The sequence below is a fragment of the Agelaius tricolor genome, unplaced genomic scaffold, assembly GCF_023055355.1.
Source record: "Agelaius tricolor isolate 1412-34295 unplaced genomic scaffold, bAgeTri1.0.p SCAF_107, whole genome shotgun sequence".
NCBI lineage: Eukaryota > Metazoa > Chordata > Aves > Passeriformes > Icteridae > Agelaius > Agelaius tricolor.
The window spans coordinates 102,568-122,561 of NW_027269367.1; the positions used below are offsets into that span (position 1 = coordinate 102,568).

The 19,994-nt window shown below is 52.6% G+C and overlaps 2 protein-coding genes and 1 long non-coding RNA gene across 3 annotated transcripts in view; 2 read left to right on the forward strand and 1 right to left on the reverse strand.

Moving 5' to 3' along the window:
* Nucleotides 1–1,211, forward strand: part of EIF3CL (eukaryotic translation initiation factor 3 subunit C like) — a 41,240-nt gene extending 40,029 nt beyond the window's left edge. The window contains 1 exon segment of the mRNA XM_071419432.1: nt 865–1,211. Coding sequence (XP_071275533.1) covers nt 865–944 — 80 coding nt within the window. The 3' untranslated portion in view covers nt 945–1,211.
* A 240-nt stretch (nt 1,212–1,451) lies between these two features.
* On the reverse strand, nt 1,452–3,008 carry LOC139586208 (uncharacterized). The gene is made up of 2 exons (XR_011677517.1): nt 2,180–3,008; nt 1,452–1,765 (listed from the first exon to the last, which is right to left on the reverse strand). It is a non-coding gene; the product is annotated as an uncharacterized lncRNA (long non-coding RNA).
* Nucleotides 3,009–4,396: 1,388 nt separating this feature from the next.
* On the forward strand, nt 4,397–14,295 carry LOC139586210 (hydroxyproline dehydrogenase-like). Its single transcript, XM_071419442.1, has 9 exons — nt 4,397–4,567; nt 6,093–6,283; nt 6,755–6,875; nt 8,025–8,105; nt 8,226–8,306; nt 8,971–9,123; nt 10,009–10,175; nt 12,548–12,751; nt 14,016–14,295. Exons 1-9 carry the CDS (start codon nt 4,397–4,399, stop codon nt 14,098–14,100), a joined length of 1,254 nt encoding a protein of 417 aa, XP_071275543.1. The 3' UTR covers nt 14,101–14,295.
* The last annotated feature ends 5,699 nt before the right edge of the window (nt 14,296–19,994 follow it).

Here is a 19,994-nt window from a genome sequence, read left to right on the forward strand (position 1 = left end):
CACACCTGGATGTACCTGGATACACCTGGGACACACCTGGATACACCTGGGGCAGGTGGGGGGCTGAGGGATACACCTGGGCACAGCTGGATACAACTGGGACACACTTGGATGTACCTGGATACACCTGGGGCACATCTGGGCAAGTCTGGATACACCTGAGGGTACACCTGGATACACCTGAGGCACAGCTGGAGACACCTGGGGGCAGGTGGGGGGGCGGAGGGATACACCTGGGGCACACCTGAATACACCTGGGGCACAGCTGGACGTGCCTGGGGCATACCTGGATATATCTGGGGCACATCTGGATACCCCTGGGGGCACCTGGGTACACCTGGGGCACATCTGGGCACACCTGGATATATCTGGGGCACACCGGGGGCACATCTGGAGACACCTGAGGGCACACCTGGATATACCTGGAGAACACCTGGGGCACACCTGAACACACCTGGATACAGCTGGGGCACATCTGGGGGCACCTGGGGCACATCTGGGCACACTTGGGGGCACCTGGATATACCTGGGACAGACCTGGGCACACCTGGATACAACTGGGACACACTTGGATATACCTGGTGCACACCTGGGCACAGCTGGATACACCTGAGGGCACACCTGAACACACCTGGATACACGTGGGGCACAGCTGGGGGCACCTGGATACACCTGGGGCACACCTGGGCACATCTGGGGCACACCTGGGGCACACCTGGGGCACTCAGTTACACCTGGGGGAATATGGAAGTGGCTGGGATACACTTGGGCACCCCTGAGGGACACCTGAGGGACACCTGAGGGACACCTGGGACACACCTGAGCCCCCCAGCCCCGCTCTCACCCCTCCCTCCCTCCCTCCAGATCAGAAAGATGGCGGCTACCGCAAGGGCGACGGGTACCTGAGGCGCGGCGGCTTCCGGCAGGAGCGCGGCAACTACTGAGCCTCACCTGCCCCATGGATCCATTTCCTGCCCCATGGATCCTCACCTGCCCCATAGAACCCTCAATTGCCCCATGGAACCCTCACCTGCCCCACAGAGGCCTTACCTGCCCCATAAATCCCTCACCTGCCCCATGGATCCCTCCCCTGCCCCATGGATTCATCACCTGCCCCACAGAGGCCTTACCTGCCCCATAGATCCCTCACCTGTTCCATCGAGGGTCCTGCTGCTGGAAATGAATAAATGAATTATTCAAGAGCGTGTTAATGAGGTGTTAATTCATGTGGTAATGAGGGGCGGAATAGGGGATGCCCCATAGATCCTCGCTCTGCCCCATAAGTGACCCCAAAGCTTCTCCCCTCACGTTTTCCCGCTTTTTTTCTTCCCTTTTTCCCGCCTTTTTTCTCCCCGTCACGTTTTCCTTTTTTCTCCCCTCACGTTTTCCATTCTTTCCCCTCACATTTTCCTTCCTTTTTCTTCCCTCACATTTTCCTGCCTCTTTTCTCCCCCTCACGTTTTCCCGCCTTTTTCTCCCCCTTCATGTTTTCCTGCCTTTTTCTCCCATCATGGCTTCCCTTCACCCCATCCTTTTATTATTCCTTTCATGGTTTTTCTTCACTCTGTTCCATCATGGCTACCACTTTCCCCATCTTCTTCATCCTCTCCCCTCACAGCTTCCCTCCATTTTCTCCCCTCATGGCTTCCCATCTCCCTCTCCCCTCACAAGTTTCTATTTTGTCCCTCATGGCTTCCCTTTCTCCCTGTCCCTTTTCTATTTTGTCCCTCATGCCTTCCCTTCACTTTGTCGCCTCACAGCTTCCCTCCATTTTGTCCCCTCACACCTTCCCTCCATTTTCTCCCCTCAGCTTTCCAACATTTTGTCCCTTCACAGCTTCCCTTGATTTTTGTCCCCTCACGGCTTCCCTCCATTTTGTCCTTTCATGGCTTCCCATCTCCTTCTTCTCTCACAATTTCCTGCCATTTTCTCCCCTCACAGTTTTCCACCATTTTCTCCCCTCACAATTTCCCACTGTTTTCTCCCCTCATGGCTTCCCATCTCCTTCTCCCTTCACACTTTATCTCCATTTTTTTCTTATCACAATTTCCCACCATTTTCTCCCCTCATGGCTTCCCTTTTTCCGTGTCCCCTCCCAATTTTCCATTTTGTCCCTCATGGCTTCCCTTCACTTTTTCCTCTCATGGCTGCCTTACCACTTTTTCCCCTCACAGCTTGCCTCCATTTTGTCCTCTCATGGCTTCCCTTCTCCTTGTTCTCTCACAATTTCCCGCCATTTTGTCCCCTCACAGTTTTCCGCTATTTTGTCCCCTCACAGTTTTCCACCATTTTCTCCCCTCACAATTTCCCACTGTTTTCTCCCCTCATGGTGGCCCCATCTTCTTGTCCCTTCATGGTTCCCACCATTTTCTCCCCTCATGGCTTCCCTTTCTCCCTGTCCCCTCACAATTTTCTATTTTGTCCCTCATGGCTTCCCTTCACTTTTTCCTCTCATGGCTGCCTTACCACTCCCTCCTCTCACAGCTTCCCTTGATTTTGTCCCCTCAAACCTTCCCTCCATTTTCTCCCCTCAGCTTTCCACCATTTTGTCCCCTCACGGCTTCCCTCCATTTTCTCCCCTCATGGCTTCCCTTCTCCCTCTCCCCTCACACTTTATCTCCATTTTCTCCTCTCATGGTTTCCCACCATTTTCTCCCCTCACACTTTCCTGCCATTCTTTCCTTTCATGGCTTCCCTTCTCCCAGCTCCCTCACAGTTTTGCACCATTTTCTCCCCTCATGGCTTCCCTTTCTCCCTGTCCCCTCACAATTTTCTATTTTGTCCCTCATGGCTTCCCTTCACTTTGTCCTCTCATGGCTGCCTTACCACTCCCTCCTCTCACAGCTTCCCTTGATTTTGTCCCCTCAAACCTTCCCTCCATTTTCTCCCCTCAGCTTTCCACCATTTTGTCCCCTCACGGCTTCCCTCCATTTTCTCCCCTCATGGCTTCCCTTCTCCCTCTCCCCTCACACTTTATCTCCATTTTCTCCTCTCATGGTTTCCCACCATTTTCTCCCCTCACACTTTCCTGCCATTCTTTCCTTTCATGGCTTCCCTTCTCCCAGCTCCCTCACAGTTTTGCACCACTTTCTCCCCTCATGGCTTCCCTTTCTCCCTGTCCCCTCACAATTTTCTATTTTGTCCCTCATGGCTTCCCTTCACTTTTTCCTCTCATGGCTGCCTTACCACTCCCTCCCCTCACAGCTTCCCTCCATTTTGTCCCCTCACACCTTCCCTCCATTTTCTCCCCTCAGCTTTCCACCATTTTGTCCCCTCACGGCTTCCCTCCATTTTCTCCCCTCATGGCTTCCCTTCTCCCTCTCCCCTCACACTTTATCTCCATTTTCTCCTCTCACGGTTTCCCACCATTTTCTCCCCTCACACTTTTCTGCCATTTTCTCCTTTTGTAGCTTCCCTTCTCCCAGCCCCCTCACAGTTTTGCACCATTTTCTCCCCTTACGGCTTCCCTCCATTTTGTCCCCTCAATGTGACCCACTGATTCTGCCCCACAACTCTTTAATTTTAATAAAATAATGACTTGAAATCCTTAAATAAATCATTATCCCTCATTAATTAATGATGTCCCCTGCCCTGTAACTTTCCCCAGAGATTCTGCCCCATTGTTCTGCCCCATTTTATTAAAATTTATTAATGGACTGATAAAATTGTGAATTAATTCAATTATTACTTAGTAATTTACAATTTATTAATGAGCAGCAAGGGGGTGTCCCCTGCCCCATAACCTGCCCCACAACTCCCCATTTTGATGAACTAATTGAAAGGCGAAAGCATTAATTAATTACTTAAAATTTTTAATTAATTAATCAGCTCTGGTTAATGACCAACAAGGGGATTCACCCTGCCCCATAACGGTGCCCCAAAAATCATTCAGCCATTAATTACTCATTAAAAAAACCCTCGTTAATGAGTGACAAGGCTGGGGGAGGCACGGCTTTGCCCCTTATTAATCCCTCACTAATTAACCCCATTAATGAGTGACTCGGGGGGAGACTGGGGGATAAATTCATCCCTCCCCCACCTCCCTCAGGCTCCTTCTGGTGCTGCCATGGGGCAGGGGGGGTCCTTGCGGAGATCTATGGGGCAGGGGGGGTCCCTGTGGAGATCTATGGGGCAGGGGAGGTCCTTGGGGGGGTTTATGGGGGGATCTGTGGGGCAGGGGAGGTTTATGGGGGGATCTATGGGGCAGGGGAGGTCCTTGGGCAGATTTTTGGGGGGATCTATGGGGCAGGGGCACTCTGGGGGTCGATCTATGGGGCAGGGAGGGACCAAAGGTTGGAGAGGATCCCTGTGGAGATCCATGGAGCAGAGAAGATCTATGGGGCAGGAGAAGTCTGGGAGTAAATCCGTGGGGAAGGAGGGGTCTATGGGGGGATCTATGGGGCAGGAGGGCTCAGAAGGTAGGGAGGGGTCGCCATTGCAGCTGCAGGTGGAAGTGATGGTGAGGGAGGGCCGGGCCCTGGCGGTCCTGGGATGGTGGGAGCTGCTCCGGGGCCTGCTGGTGTTCGCCCTCTGCTCCCACCCCCGGCTGCAGCAGGACCCCGAGGTGGTGAGACCCCCTCCCCAAAAATGGGGACCCCCCCCTACCCCAATTAGGGACCCCTGACCCATAGAGAGACCCCTGACCCATAGAGACCCTCCCCCATAACCACACAGAGGCACCTTCAGGGCTTCCCACCATTTTCTGCCCTCACAAACTGCCCCAGAAGTGACCTCCAAATCCCTCCCTTGCCCCATAGGAGCCCCCCAAATTCCACAAATTACCCCCCAACCCTTTCCCAGCCCTATAAGTGACTCCTAAATATCCACACCCATCCCTAGTCCCTGCCCCATAACCTGCTCCCAAACCCCATAAGTGAACCCCAAAATTCACCCCTGCTCCTGACAGTCATGGCGGGTCCTGGGCTATGTCCTTCAGGAGCAGTTGTGAGGGGAAAGCAGGGAATCCCTTTTGTCCTGTTCCCTCATGGCTCCCCTCATTTTCTTCCCTCAGGGATCAGGCCTTTTTGTCCCTTCAGGGCTTTCTTTCTTCCCCGTCCCCTCACTGTTTCCCATCATTTTCTTCCCTCACATTTTCCCGCCATTTCCTCCCCTCACACTTTTCCCTCACACTCCCCCTTTTCTTCTCTTTTTTTCCCTCACACTCCCCCACCATTTTCTCCCCTCACACTCCCCCTCCATTTCCTCCTCTCATATTCTCCCACCATTTTCTCCCCTCACACTCTCCCTTCATTTCCTCTCCTCACACTTTCCCACCATTTCCTCACCCTGCATCTTCCCTTCATTTCTCCCCTCACACTCGCCCTCCATTTTCTTCCCTCACACTCCTCCACCATTTTCTCCCCTCACCCTTTCCTGCCCTTTCCCTCCCCTCACACTCTCCCTCCATTTTCTCCCCTCACACTCCCCCACCATTTCCTCCCTTCACACTTTCCCTTCATTTTCCCCCTCACACTCCGCGACCATTTTCTCCCCTCACACTTTCTTGCCCTTTTCTCCTCTCACGTTCTCCCTCCATTTCCTTCCCCTCACACTTCCCCTCCATTTTCTCCCCTCACACTTTCCCACCCTTTCCCTCCCCTCACACTCTCCCTCCATTTTCTCCCCTCACACTCCCCCACCATTTTCTCCCCTCACACTTTTCTGCCCTTTTCTCCCCTCACACTTTCCCTTCATTTTCCCCCTCACACTCGGCGACCATTTTCTCCCCTCACACTTTCCTGCCCTTTTTCCCCTCACACTCCCCCACCATTTCCCCCTCACACCTGTCCTCCATTTTCTCCCCTCACACTTTCCTGCCCTTTTTCCCCCTCACACTCCCCCACCATTTCCCCCCTCACACTTTCCTACCCTTTCCCTCCCCTCACACTCCCCCACCATTTCCCCCTCACACCTGTCCTCCATTTTCTCCCCTCACACTCCCCCACCATTTCCCCCTCACACCTGTCCTCCATTTTCTCCCCTCACACTTTCCCGCCCTTTCCCTCCCCTCACGCTCGCCCTCCATTTTCTCCCCTCACGCTCCCCCTCCATTTTCTCCCCATCCCACCCCAACCTCCCTCCATTCCCCACAGTTCCTGCGGGCGTCCCGCCGGGTTCTGGGTGCCCGTCTATGGCGGGCCCTTCTCTCTGTGTCCCTTTGGGGACAGTTTGCAGTCGGCCGGAGCCCGGCGGCCGTGCAGGAGCTGGGCCAGCGGCTCCGGGCTCGTGGCCTGCGGCCATTGCTGGCCCTGCCCATCGAGGGTGAGGGACCTGATGGAGAGGGGTGAGTTGGGGTCACTTGTGGGGTTTTAGGGTCATTTATGGGGTTTTAGGGCTACTAATGGTGTCCTGGGGTCACCTGTGAGTCACTTATGGGGTATGGGGGTCACTTATGGATCAGTTCTGGTGTTACTAATGGGGTTTTAGGGTCACTTATGGGTCACTTGTGTGTCACTAAGGGGTTTTGGGGATCACTTGTGGGTCACTAATGGAGTTTTAGGGTCACTTGTGGGCCATTTATGGAGTCCTGGGGTCACTTATGGGATTCTTGTGGGTCTGGAGTCACTTGTGGGTCACTTATAGGGTATGGGGGTCACTTATGGGTCAGTTCTGGGGTCACTGATGGGGTTTTACGGTCACTTTGGGGTTACTTATGGGGCAGTTCTGGGGTCACTGATGGGGTTTTGGGGTCACTGATGGGCTTTTAGGGTCCCTTTAGGGGTCACTGATGTTTTTGGGGTCCCGTGTGGGGCAGCGAGGCCTGGTTTGAGCAGAACTGTGGGGCAGCCCTGCAGTGTGTGGGGCTGGCGGCCGCCTCGGGCCCCGAGCCCGCCATGCAGCTCAAGGTGACGGCGCTGCTGAGCCAGCGGCTCTGCGTGAGTGGGGCACGGGGGAGCTGTGGGGCAGGGGGGATCTGTGGGGTGGGGTCTGTGGGGTCTATGGGGGCATTTGTGGGGTCTATGGGGGATCTGTGGGGTGGGATCTATGGGGCAGGGTCTGTGGGGCAGGATCTGTGGGGTGGGGATCTGTGGAATCTATGGGGCAGGGGGATGTGTGGGGTCAATGGGGCAGGGGGGATCTTTGGGGCAGGATTGGGATCTATGGGGCACTGAGGCCTCTATGGGAGAGGATTGGGATCTATGGGGCATTGAGGCCTCTATGGGGCACTGAGGCCTCTCTGGGGCACTGAGGCCTCTGTAGGGCACTGAGGCCTCTATGGGGCAGTATTAGGATCTATGTGGCACTGAGGCCCCTATGGGGCACTGAGGCCTCTGTGGAGCACTGAGGCCTCTATGGGAGAGGATTGGGATCTATGGGGCATTGAGGCCTCTATGGGGCACTGAGGCCTCTGTAGGGCACTGAGGCCTCTATGGGGCAGGATTAGGATCTATGTGGCACTGAGGCCTCTGTGGGGCACTGAGGCCTCTATGGGGCACTGAGGCCTCTATAGGGCAGGATTGGGATCTATGGGGCACTGAGGCCTCTATGGGGCATTGAGGCCTCTATAGGGCAGGATTGAGATCTATGGGGCACTGAGGCCTCTATGGGGCACTGAGGCCTCTATAGGGCAGGATTGGGATCTATGGGGCACTGAGGCCTCTATGGGGCAGGATTGGGATCTATGGGGCACTGAGGCCTCTATGGGGCAGGTGAGGCCTCTATGGGGCACTGAGGCCTCTGTGGGGCACTGAGGCCTCTATGGGGGAGGATTGGGATCTATGGGGCATTGAGGCCTCTATGGGAGAGGATTGGGATCTATGGGGCACTGAGGCCTCTATGGGGCACTGAGGCCTCTATGGGGCACTGAGGCCTCTATGGAGGCTGGGCACACCTGGGGAGTTCCTAAGGCCTCTATGGGAGAGGATTGGGATCTATGGGGCATTGAGGCCTCTATGGGGCACTGAGGCCTCTATGGGGTAGGTGAGGCCTCTATGGGGCAGGTGAGGCCTCTATGGGGCATTGAGGCCTCTATGGGGCACTGAGGCCCCTCAGCTGAGCCCCCCCCTCTGACCACCCCCCCCCAGGAGAAAATCTCGCTCCGATTGGCTGAGCCGGAAGGGGCGGGGCTTAACCCAGAAGAGGTGGCGGCCATGTTGGGTGGCCAGGTAACCCCTCCGCTATTGACCACGCCCCTTTTTATTCAAACCACGCCCCCTTTTACCAGAACCACGCATCTTTTTTTATTGACCACGCCCCTTTTTCTGGGCCACGCCCCCTCCCAGCAGGTGCCAGAGCTCACCTGGCTCAGCCCGGCTGAGAACGAGCACCTGGGGAGGGGCCTGAGGAGACTGGAGAGGGTGGCACAGGTGAGGGGGAGGGGCTCAGGTGAAGGGGGCGGGGCTCAGGTGAGGGGGGAGGGGCTCAGGGGAGGTGGGAGGGGCTAAGGGGAGTGACCTGAGCTCGGCCAGGTGGGCAAGGGCGGGTCAGGGGCACCTGGGGACACCTGGGGACACCTGGAAATGGTGGGGAAAGTGGGACAAGGACACCTGGGGACACCTGGGACACATTTGGGGACACACTTGGGGACACCTGGGACACCTGGAAATGGTGGGAAAAATGTGACAAGGACACCTGGGCACACCTGGGGGTACCTGGGACACACGTGGAGGTACATGGAACACACTTGGGGACACCTGAGACACACCTGAACTCACCTGGGACACACCTGGGGGGTTCCTTAGCCTCATTTTGGGGTACCTGGGCACACCTGGGCACACCTGGGGAGTTCCTTAGCCTCATTTTGGGGTACCTGGGCACACCTGGGCACACCTGGGGAGTTCCTGAGCCTCATTTTGGGGTACCTGGGCACACCTGGGGCAGACCTAAGAACATCTGAGGCCCACCTGAGGTTACCTGAACCACACCTGGGCATGCCTGGGGGGTTCCTGAGCCTCATTTTGGGACACCTGGGTACACCTGGGCACACCTGGGGCACACCAGGGCACACCTGGGCACACCTGTCCCCCCCAGGCTGCGGTGTCCCGTGACGTTCAGGTGTTGGTTGATGCTGAGATGTCTCACCTGAACCCCGCCCTCACCTGCCTCACCTGGGGGCTGATGTGGAGGCACAACCGGGAGGGGCCCCGAGCCCGTGTCTGGCACACCTGGCAGGCCTACCTGAGGGTGAGTGGCACATCTGGGCACACCTGGGCACATCTGGGGACACCTGAGGGCAGCTGAGTCACACCCGAGCCACATTTTGGGGTGCCTGGGTCACACCTGGGCACACCTGAGACTCACCTGGGCACACTTAGGGGGTACCTGGGCACACCTGGGCACACCTGGGCACACCTGGGGGTATTTTAGTCGCACCTGGGCACACCTAGGGGGTACCTGGGGGCACCTGGCCATGCCTGGGGGCAGCTGGGGGGGTACCTGGGCACATGTGGGGGCTCACCTGGGCGTACCTGGGGCACACCTGGGCGTACCTGGGGCACACCTGAGCCACATTTTGGGACACCTGGGCACACCTGGGTGCACCTGGGCACACCTGGGGGTATTTTAGTCCCAGCTGGGCACACCTAGGGGGTACCTGGGGGTATTTTAGTCCCACCTGGGGGCAGCTGGGGGGGGGTACCTGAGCCTCATTTTGGGGTACCTGGGCACATGGGGGTGCTCACCTGGGCGGTACCTGGGCTCACCTGAGACACACCTGGGCACATTTTGGGGTACCTGGGCACACCTGGGCAAATTTTGGGGCACCTGAGTCACACCTGGGCACACCTGAGTGGTATCTGGGCACATTTTGGGGCACCTGAGTCACACCTGGGCACACCTGAGTGGTATCTGGGCACATTTTGGGGCACCTGGGCTCACCTGTCCCCCCCTGTCCCCTCCCCAGGACACTGAGGCCGCCCTGGGCGCTCACCTGGGCACACCTGGGGGGTACCTGGGCACACCTGGGCACATTTTGGGGTACCTGGGTCCCACCTGGGGAGTACCTGGGCACACCTGGGGGTATTTTAGTCCCACCTGAGCTCACCTGTCCCCCCTCCGTCCCCTCCCCAGGACACCGAGGCCGCCCTGGGCGCTCACCTGGCCCAGGTGGGCGGGGCCGGCCTCAGCTGCGGGGTGAAGTTGGTGCGCGGGGCTTACCTGGCCCAGGAGCAGGGGCGGGCCCGGGCCCGGGGCTGCCCCTCCCCCACCTGGGACACACCTGAGGAGACCTCGGCCAGGTGGGGGAGGGGCGGCCCCTCGGGGGGAATTTTTGGTGCAATTTGAGGGGAATTTTGGGGTGAATTTTGGGTTCATTTCCTGTGATTTTGTGCTGATTTCTGGGTGAATTTTGGGTTCATTTCCTGTGATTTTCTGCCGATTTCTGGGTGAATTTTGGGGTGAATTTCTGCTGAATTTTGGGTTCATTTCCTGTGATTTTCTGCTGATTTCTGGGTGAATTTTTTTGTGATTTTTGGGTTCATTTCCTGTGATTTTGTGCTGATTTCTGGGTGAATTTTGGGGCAATTTTTGGCTGAATGTTGGGTTCATTTCCTGTGATTTTGTGCTGATTTCTGGGTGAATTTTTTGGTGATTTTTGGGTTCATTTTGGGTTCATTTCCTGTGATTTTGTGCTGATTTCTGGGTGATTTTTGTGCTGATTTCTGGGTGAATTTTGGGTTCATTTCCTGTGATTTTCTGCCAATTTCTGGGTGAATTTTTGGCTGAATTTTGGGTTCATTTCCTGTGATTTTCTGCTGATTTCTGGGTGAATTTTGGGGGGATTTCTGGCTGATTTTTGGGTTAATTTCCTGTGATTTTGTGTGCTGATTTCTGGGTGAATTTTGGGTTTATTTCCTGTGATTTTGTCCTGATTTCTGGGCTGAATTTTGGGTTCATTTCCTCTGATTTTGTCCCGATTTCTGGGTGAATTTTATGCTGAATTTTGGGTTCATTTCCTGTGATTTTGTGCTGATTTCTGGGTGAATTTTTTGGTAATTTTTGGTTCATTTTGGGTTCATTTCCTGTGATTTTGTGCTGATTTCTGGGTGATTTTTGTGCTGATTTCTGGGTGAATTTTGGGTTCATTTCCTGTGATTTTCTGCCAATTTCTGGGTGAATTTTGGGGTGAATTTCTGCTGAATTTTGGGTTCATTTCCTGTGATTTTGTGCTGATTTCTGGGTGAATTTTGTGCTGATTTTTGAGTTCATTTCCTGTGATTTTGTGCTGATTTCTGGGTGAATTTTGTGCTGATTTTTGAGTTCATTTCCTGTGATTTTTGTGCCGATTTCTGGGTGAATTTTCTGCTTATTTCTGGGTGAATTTTGTGTTGATTTTGGGCTGAATTTTGGGTTCATTTCCTGTGATTTTGTGCCGATTTCTGGGCGAATTTTGGGGTGAATTTCTGCTGAATTTTGGGTTCATTTCCTGTGATTTTGTGCCGATTTCTGGGTGAATTTTTTTGTGATTTTTGGGTTGATTTCCTGTGATTTTGTGCTGATTTCTGGGTGAATTTTGTGCCGATTTTTGCCAGAATCTTGGGTTCATTTCCTGTGATTTTTGTGCCGATTTCTCAGTGAATTTTGGGTTCATTTGCTGTGATTTTGTGCTGATTTCTGGGTGAATTTTTGGCTGAATTTTGGGTTCATTACCTGTGATTTTGTGCTGATTTCTGGGCGAATTTTGGGGTGAATTTTTGCTGAATTTTGGGTTCATTACCTGTGATTTTGTGCTGATTTCTGGGTGAATTTTGGGGTCAATTTCTGGGTGAATTTTGGGTTCATTTCCTGTGATTTTTGTGCTGATTTCTGGCTGATTTTTTGGGTGAATTTCTGCTGAATTTTGGGTTCATTTCCTGTGATTTTGTGCTGATTTCTGGGTGAATTTTTTGCTGATTTTGGGCTGAATTTTGGGTTCAATTCCAGTGATTTTCTGCCGATTTCTGGGTGAATTTTCTGCTTATTTCTGGGTGAATTTTGGGGTGAATTTCTGCTGAATTTTGGGTTCATTTCTTGTGATTTTCTGCCGATTTCTGGGTGAATTTTGGGGTGAATTTCTGCTGAATTTTGGGTTCATTTCCTGTGATTTTGTGCCGATTTCTGGGTGAATTTTGGGTTCATTTCCTGTGATTTTTGTGCCGATTTCTGGGTAAATTTTGGGTTCATTTCCTGTGATTTTTGTGCCGATTTCTGGGTGAATTTTGTGCCGATTTTTGCCGCTATTTTGGGTTCATTTCCTGTGATTTTCTGCTGATTTCTGGGTGAATTTTAGGCTGAATTTCTGCTGAATTTTGGGTTAATTTCCTGCGATTTTGTGCTGATTTTGGGCTGATTTTTTGGGTGGATTTTTGGCTGAATTTTGTGCTGATTTTTGCTGAAATTTGGGTTTATTTCCTGTGATTTTGTGCTGATTTCTGGGCGAATTTTGGGGGGATTTTGGGCTGAATTTTGTGCTGATTTTTGCTGAATTTTGGGTTAATTTCCTGTGATTTTGTGCTGATTTCTGGGCGAATTTTGGGGGGATTTTGGGCTGAATTTTGTGCTGATTTCTGCTGAATTTTGGGTTCATTTCCTGTGATTTTGTGCCGATTTCTGTGCGATTTTTGGGGGGATTTTGGGCTGAATTTTGGGGGGATTTCTGGCTGAATTTTGTGCTGATTTTTGCTGAATTTTGGGTTCATTTCCTGGGATTTTGGGTCTCTCCCAGCTACCATCGCTGCCTGAGGCTCCTCCTGTCCGCCCTGGCCCGGCCGCGCTCGCGCCTCTCGCTCATGGTGGCCACGCACAACGAGGACTCGGCCCTGGCTGCTCTCAGGGGGTGAGAATGGGGCCAAAAATGGTGAATTTGGGGCCATTTTTATCAGGATTTATGGATATTTTTATCAGGATTTTTTTTTGAATTTTTGGGAATTTTTTTGGAATTTTTTGGGAATTTTTGGGTGATTTTTTAGCGATTTTTTGGGAATTTTTAATGAGTTTTTCATTAATATTTTGTGAATTTTTTTGGTGATTTTTGTAATTTTTTTGTGATTTTTTGGTAAATTTTTTGTGATTTATTTTTCTTAATTTTTTGTGATTTTTTCTTTAATTTTTTGTGATTTTTTTTCATTAATTTTTGGGGTTTTTTGTAATTTTTTTTGGTATTTTTTTGTAATTTTTGGCGATTTTTTGGTGATTTCTATGGGAATTTTAGGAGGATTTTTTAGGGATATTTGGGCATCTTTTGGTGATTTTTTTGTGATTTTTGGTGAATTTTTAATGAGTTTTTCATTATTTTTTGGGAATCTTTTTGGTGATTTTTGCAATTTTTTGTGATTTTTTTCATAATTTTTTGTGATTTTTTTCTTAAATTTTTTTGGATTTTTTCCTTTAATTTTTTTTTTTTTGTATTTTTAGGGATTTTTTGGTGATTTTTTGAGTGATTTCTATGGGAATTTTAGGAGGATTTTTAGGGATATTTGGGGATTTTTTGGTGATTTTTTGGTGATTTTTCTGAATTTTTTTGTGAATTTTTTGTGAAATTTTTGTAAATTTTTTCTAATTTTTTTCTAATTTTCTGGTGATTTTTGGTGAATTTTTCTGAATTCTGGGGTAATTTTGGGGTAATTATTAATTTTGGCTAATTTGCTGTTAATTTTTGGTTAATTTTGGGTTAATTTCTGTTATAATTTTGGGTGAATTTTGAGTAATTTTTTTGTTAATTTCTGATTAATTTTTTATTAATTTTTATAAATTTTTATTAATTTTTATAAATTTTTAATAATTTTTATTAATTTGGGGTTCATTTGTTACCAAAAATTTTGGTTAATTTTTGATTAAAATTGGGTTAATTTTTGCCCAATTTTTAATTAATTTGGGGGTTAACTTTTGCTTAATTTAAAGTTAAATTTTAATTAAATTTTGTTAATTTTAGCCTAATTTCATCTTAATTTTGCGGTTAAATTTTGCTTAATTTAGAGTTAAATTTTAATTAAATTTTCTTAATTTCGGGTGAATTTTTGGGTTGATTTTGGTGTAATTTGGGGGTGAATTTCGGAAAAGCCCCAAAATCGCTGGATTTGACCCCAAATTTTCCCCCCCAGGCTGTCCCGGGTCCCACCCGGCTCCGTTTGCTTTGGGCAACTGCAGGGGATGGGGGAGAACCTGAGCCTGGCCCTGGGTGAGTGACACCAATGGGACCAAAGGGACACCAATGGGTGACTAATGGGTGACCATTGAGTGACCAATGGGTGACCAATGAGTGACCATGGAGTGACCAATGGGTGACCAATGAGTGACCATGGAGTGACCAATGGGTGACCAATGGGTGACCAATGAGTGACCAATGGGTGACCATGGAGTGACCACAGAGTGACCACAGAGGGACCAGAGAGGGACCAGAGAGTGACCATGGAGTGACCACAGAGTGACCAATGGGCGACCCTGAGTGACCAATGAGTGACCAAAGAGTGACCAGAGAGTGACCAATGAGTGACCAGAGAGGGACCAGAGAGGGACCAATGAGTGACCCTGAGTGACCAATGGGTGACCAATGGGTGACCAATGGGTGACCACAGAGTGACCAATGAGTGACCAATGAGTGACACAGAGGGACCAGAGAGACCAATGAGTGACACAGAGGGACCGAAGGGACCAATGGGTGACCATGGAGTGACCAGAGAGTGACCAGAGAGTGACCAATGAGTGACCAATGGGGGACCCTGAGTGACCAATGAGTGACCAAAGTGACCAAAGGGTGACGAAAGGGACCAAAGTGACCAATGAGTGACCAATGAGTGAGCAATGAGTGACCAATGAGTGACCAATGAGTGAGCAATGAGTGACCAATGAGTGACCAATGAGTGACCATGGAGTGAGCAATGAGTGACCAATGGGTGACCCTGAGTGACCAATGAGTGACCAATGAGTGACACAGAGGGACCAGAGAGGGACCAATGGATGACCAATGGGTGACCAATGAGTGACCAATGAGTGACCAAAGTGACACCAATGGGTGACCAGAGAGGGACCGTGGAGTGACCATGGAGTGACCAATGAGTGACCAATGAGTTACACAGAGGGACCAAAGGGACCAATGGGACCAATGGGTGACAGAGAGGGACCAGAGAGGGACCAATGGGTGACCCTGAGTGACCATGGAGTGACCAATGAGTGACACAGAGGGACCAATGGGTGACCAATGGGTGACCAATGGGTGACCAGTGGGGGACCCTGAGTGACCATGGAGTGACCACAGAGTGACCAATGGGTGACACAGAGGGACCAAAGGGACACCAATGGGGGACCCTGAGTGACCATGGAGTGACCACAGAGTGACCAATGAGTGACACAGAGGGACCAAAGGGACCAATGGGGGACCCTGAGTGACCAATGAGTGACACAGAGGGACCAAAGTGACACCAATGGGTGACCCTGAGTGACCACAGAGTGACCAGAGAGTGACCAGAGAGGGACCAATGAGTGACCAAAGTGACCAATGAATGACACAGAGGGACCAGAGAGGGACCAATGGGACCAAAGGGACCAAAGTGACCACAGAGTGACCATGAGTGACCAGAGTGACCCTGAGGGACCAGAGAGTGACCATGGAGTGACCAATGAGTGACACAGAGGGACCAAAGTGACACCAATGGGTGACCCTGAGTGACCAAAGAGTGACCAATGAGTGACCTCTGGTGACCCCTGGGTGACCTCTGGTGACCCCTGAGTGACCCCTGGTGACCCGAGTGACCCCAAGTGACCCCTGAGTGACCCTAAGTGACCCCCAAGTGACCCCCAGTGACCCCCAAAAAATCCCTAAAAAAATCCCTCAAAATCCCCTCAATCTCACCCTGAGTGACCCCTGACCCCCGAGTGACCCCTGACCCCTGAGTGACCCCAGCTGTGTCCTGCAGGCCTGGGGGGGCTCCCCGTGTACAAATCGGTGGCTCTGGGTCCCCCCGAGGTGACGATCCCGTACCTGGCACGGAGAGCGGCCGAGAACCGCGGGGCCCTGGGCGGGGCCAGGCGCGAGCGGCAGCTCCTGTGGGCGGAGCTTGGGCGCAGGCTCCGCCCCTGGGCCTGAATTCCCCAGATTCCCCCCAAAAATCCCGGAATTTCTACCCCAAAAATAAAAAAAATCCCATTAAAAACACCCAAAATTGAGCTAAAATTGTGGGGTGGGTGGGGTTGTGGGCGGGGCTTTGGTGGAGGCTCCGCCCCTTGGTTTGAATTCCCCAAAATTCCCCCCCAAAATCCCGGAATTTCTACCCCAAAAATAAAAAAAATCCCATTAAAACCACCCAGAATTGAGCTAAAAATGTGGGGTGGGCGGGGCTGTGGGCGGGGCTTTGGTGGAGGCTCCGCCCCTTTGTGGGAATCCCAAAATTTCCCCAAAATGCTGAAATTTCCAACCAAAATTCTCTTAAAAACAAACAAAAAAATGCATTAAAACCACACCGAATATGACCATATATGGGAATGGGTGGGGCTTCTGTGAGGCTCCGCCCACAGCCCTAAAATTCCCCCAAATTCCAAAAAAAATCCTGGAATTTCCTTCAAAAAATACCAAAAAAATCCATTAAAACCTCCAAAATCCCAAATATTGCCCCCAAAATTCCCAAATTTTTTTCCAAGTTTGAATTTTATAGAAAAAATGGGGAAAAAAGGATGGATTTGGGGTGAAAAATGGGAATTTTTTTGGGGAAAAAAAGGTGGATTTTGGAGGGATTTTGGGGGGAAAATCAGGATTTTTTTGGGGTAAATGGTGAAAATATGGAGAAAAATGGGATTTTATTGGGGGGGAATGGATTTTGAGGAAAAAATTGAATTTTTGAGGAAAAAAAGTCGGATTTTTGGGGAAAAATTGATTTTAGGTGTCAAAATGCGGATTTTAGAGGGATTTTGTGAGGAAAAAGGGATTTTTGGAAGAAAAAAAGGGGATTGTTTTTGAGAAAAAGGCGGATTTGGGGAAAAATTTGAATTTTTGAGGAAAAAAGGTGAATTTTTTTGGGAGAAAAGGGGGATTTGAGGGAACAAAATGCGAATTTAAGGCACAAAAAGAAAAGATTTAGGGGGAGAAAATCAGATCTCGTGGGGAAATGTGGATTTTGGGGTAAAAAATGAAGATTTTGGGACAAAAAAGTGGATTTTTGAGGTAAAAATGTGGATTTAAGGGTATAAAAAAGCGGGTTTGGGGGGAGAAAAGCCAATTTTAGGCTCACGAAGGGGGAATTTTTGGGATCAATACCCTTTTTGAGGGATCCCGGTGAAGATTTTTGGGATTTGGGGGAATTTTTGGTGAATTTTGGTTGAATTTTTGGGTGAATTTCGAGCGATTTCGGCGCCGTTGCGGGAGGGGTCGGGGGGGGCTCAAAATGGCGGCGGCTCCTGAGGGGAGGAAAAATGGCGGGAAAACGCCGGCAGTGGGCGTGGCCTGGCGTGACAGGGGCGGAGCCACGGGCAGGGCGTGGCCACAACACCGCAGGCGCTCCTTTAATAATTAATTAATAACCAATTAATCAACAGGGCGTGGCTTTATTGATGAGGGGGCGGGGCTTTGTTCCCCCGGTCAACCAATCAGCGCGGTTGCCATGACAACGCTCTCCCAACATGGCGCCTCCGCCGCGCTTCCTCCTGATTGGTTTCCCCCCTCCTGGTGGGCGTGTCCTGACCAATCAGCGCCTTCCTTTCCTGAGGGGGCGCGGGGGGCGCGCGGCCGCCTCCATTTTGTGGCGCGCGGGAGCGGCGGCAGGGCGGGAAACCCGCGGTGGGCGTGGCTTTCCCTGAGGGGAAAAAGGGGCGTGGCTAACATCGCCCCGCCCAATCATCGCCCTCCGCGGGCGCGCCGCGTCCAATCAACGCCTCGCTGGTGACCACGCCCCTCCCTCAGCGAAGCCCCGCCCACCTCTCCCCTCACGCCGCTCTCCCTCCCCCCCTCCCTCAGAGCCCCCCGCCCCTCCCCCCACCCGATCCCCCCACCCCTCCCCCACCCCCACCCCCTCCCCCTCCCCCTCCTCCTCCTCCTCCTCCTCCTCCCCGGCCGCGATTCGGTCGCGATTCGGTCGCGACTGTCGCGAGATGGACCCCGCGAACTGGAGCAGCTTCATCTTCCAGGTGGGGGGAGGGGCGGCTCTGCTGGGGGGGGGGGGGAGGGGTGGGTGGGGGAGGGGGGGGATCGGACTGGGAGCGCCGGAGGGGGAGGGGGGGGAGGGGGGTGGGGCTGTTTTGGGGGGGGGGATGGGGGGGGAGGGAGGCTCGGACTGGGGGGACTGGGAGGGACTGGGAGGGACTGGGAGGGGTGGGGGTGGCATGGGGGGGTGGGGACAGCGGGGTGGGGCTGGACTGGGAGCACTGGGAGCACTGGGAGGGATGAGGGTGGCGGTACTGGGAGCACTGGGAGCACTGGGGATGATGGGGACACTGGTGTGGGTTCGTACTGGGAGCACTGGGGGTGATGGGGACAGCGGTGTCGCTCCATACTGGGAGCACTGGGAGGGATGAGGATGCCGGTACTGGGAGCACTGGGAGGGATGGGGACAGTGGTGTTGCTCCATACTGGGAGCACTGGGAGGGATGGGGACAGTGGTGTTGCTCCATACTGGGAGAACTGGGAGGGATGGGGACACTTCTGTCGCTCCATACTGGGAGCACTGGGAGCTGTTACTGGTGTAACTGGGAGCACTGGGCGTGATGGGGACAGCGGTGTCGCTCTGTACTGGTGGTACTGGTAGCACTGGGCGCTGTTACTGGTGGTACTGGGAACACTGGGAGCTGTAACTGGGAGTGATGGGGATGATGGGGACACTGGTGTGGGTTCGTACTGGGAGCACTGGGAGCTGTTACTGGTGTTACTGGGGGTGATAGGGACAGCGGTGTCGCTCCATACTGGGAGCACTGGGAGTGATGGGGATGCCGGTACTGGGAGCACTGGGAGCACTGGGCGTGATGGGGACACTTTTGTCGCTCCATACTGGGAGCACTGGGAGGGATGAGGATGCTGGTACTGGGAGCACTGGGAGCACTGGGAGGGATGGGGATGATGGGGACACTGGTGTGGGTTCGTACTGGGAGCACTGGGAGCTGTTACTGGTGTTACTGGGAGCACTGGGCGTGATGGGGACACCGGTGTGGGTTTGTACTGGTGGCACTGGTGTAACTGGGAGCTGTTCCTGGTGGCACTGGGAGCACTGGGGGTGATGGGGACACTATTGTTGCTCCATACTGGGAGCACTGGGAGCTGTTACTGGTGTAACTGGGAGCACTGGGGATGATGGGGACAGCGGTGTCGCTCTGTACTGGTGGCACTGGTAGCACTGGGCGCTGTTACTGGTGGTACTGGGAACACTGGGAGCACTGGGAGCACTGGGGGTGATGGGGACACCGGTGTCACTCTGTACTGGGAGCACTGGGAGCTGGCACTGGGAGCACTGGGAGCACTGGTGTAACTGGGAGCTGTTACTGGTGTTACTGGGAGCACTGGGAGGGATGGGGAAACCAGTGTCACTCTGTACTGGGAGCACTGGGAGGGATGAGGGTGCCGGTACTGGTGTAACTGGGAGCACTGGGAGCTGGCACTGGTAGCAGTGGTGGCACTGGGGACACTTGGCTTTGCACTGGGAGCACTGGGAGCACTGGGAGGGATGGGGACGCTGCTGTGGCTCCCGTTACTGGTTTATACTGGTCCGTACTGGTGTCACTGCTCTGGTACTGGTTTTACCGGTCTGTACTGACCTGGACTGGTTTATACTGGTCCATAGTGATTCTTACTGGTCTAAACGGGTCCATAATGGTTTGTACCACTCCATACTGGTCCAAACTGGTGCATAGCAGTAAAAACTGGTTTATACTGGTCCAAACCAGTCGGAACCGGTTGGAACCGGTTCGGACCGGTCGGAACCGGTCGGAACCGGTCGGAACCGGTCGGAACCGGTTCAAACTGGTCGGAACCGGTCGGAACCGGTTCAAACCAGTCGGAACCGGTCGGAACCGGTCGGAACCGGTTCAAACCGGTCGGAACCGGTCGGAACCGGTCGGAACCGGTCGGAACCGGTCGGAACCGGTTCAAACCGGTCGGAACCGGT

What these genes read in the sequence shown, in the direction of transcription:
- LOC139586210 (XM_071419442.1), top strand. Translation starts at nt 4,397, where the DNA reads ATGGGGCAGGAGGGCTCAGAAGGTAGGGAGGGGTCGCCATTGCAGCTG. An exon ending in TGCAGCAGGACCCCGAGGTG is followed by an intron (nt 4,568 to 6,092) that starts GTGAGACCCCCT and finishes CATTCCCCACAG; the next exon opens with TTCCTGCGGGCGTCCCGCCG. An exon ending in GCCCTGGCTGCTCTCAGGGG is followed by an intron (nt 12,752 to 14,015) that starts GTGAGAATGGGG and finishes TTTCCCCCCCAG; the next exon opens with GCTGTCCCGGGTCCCACCCG.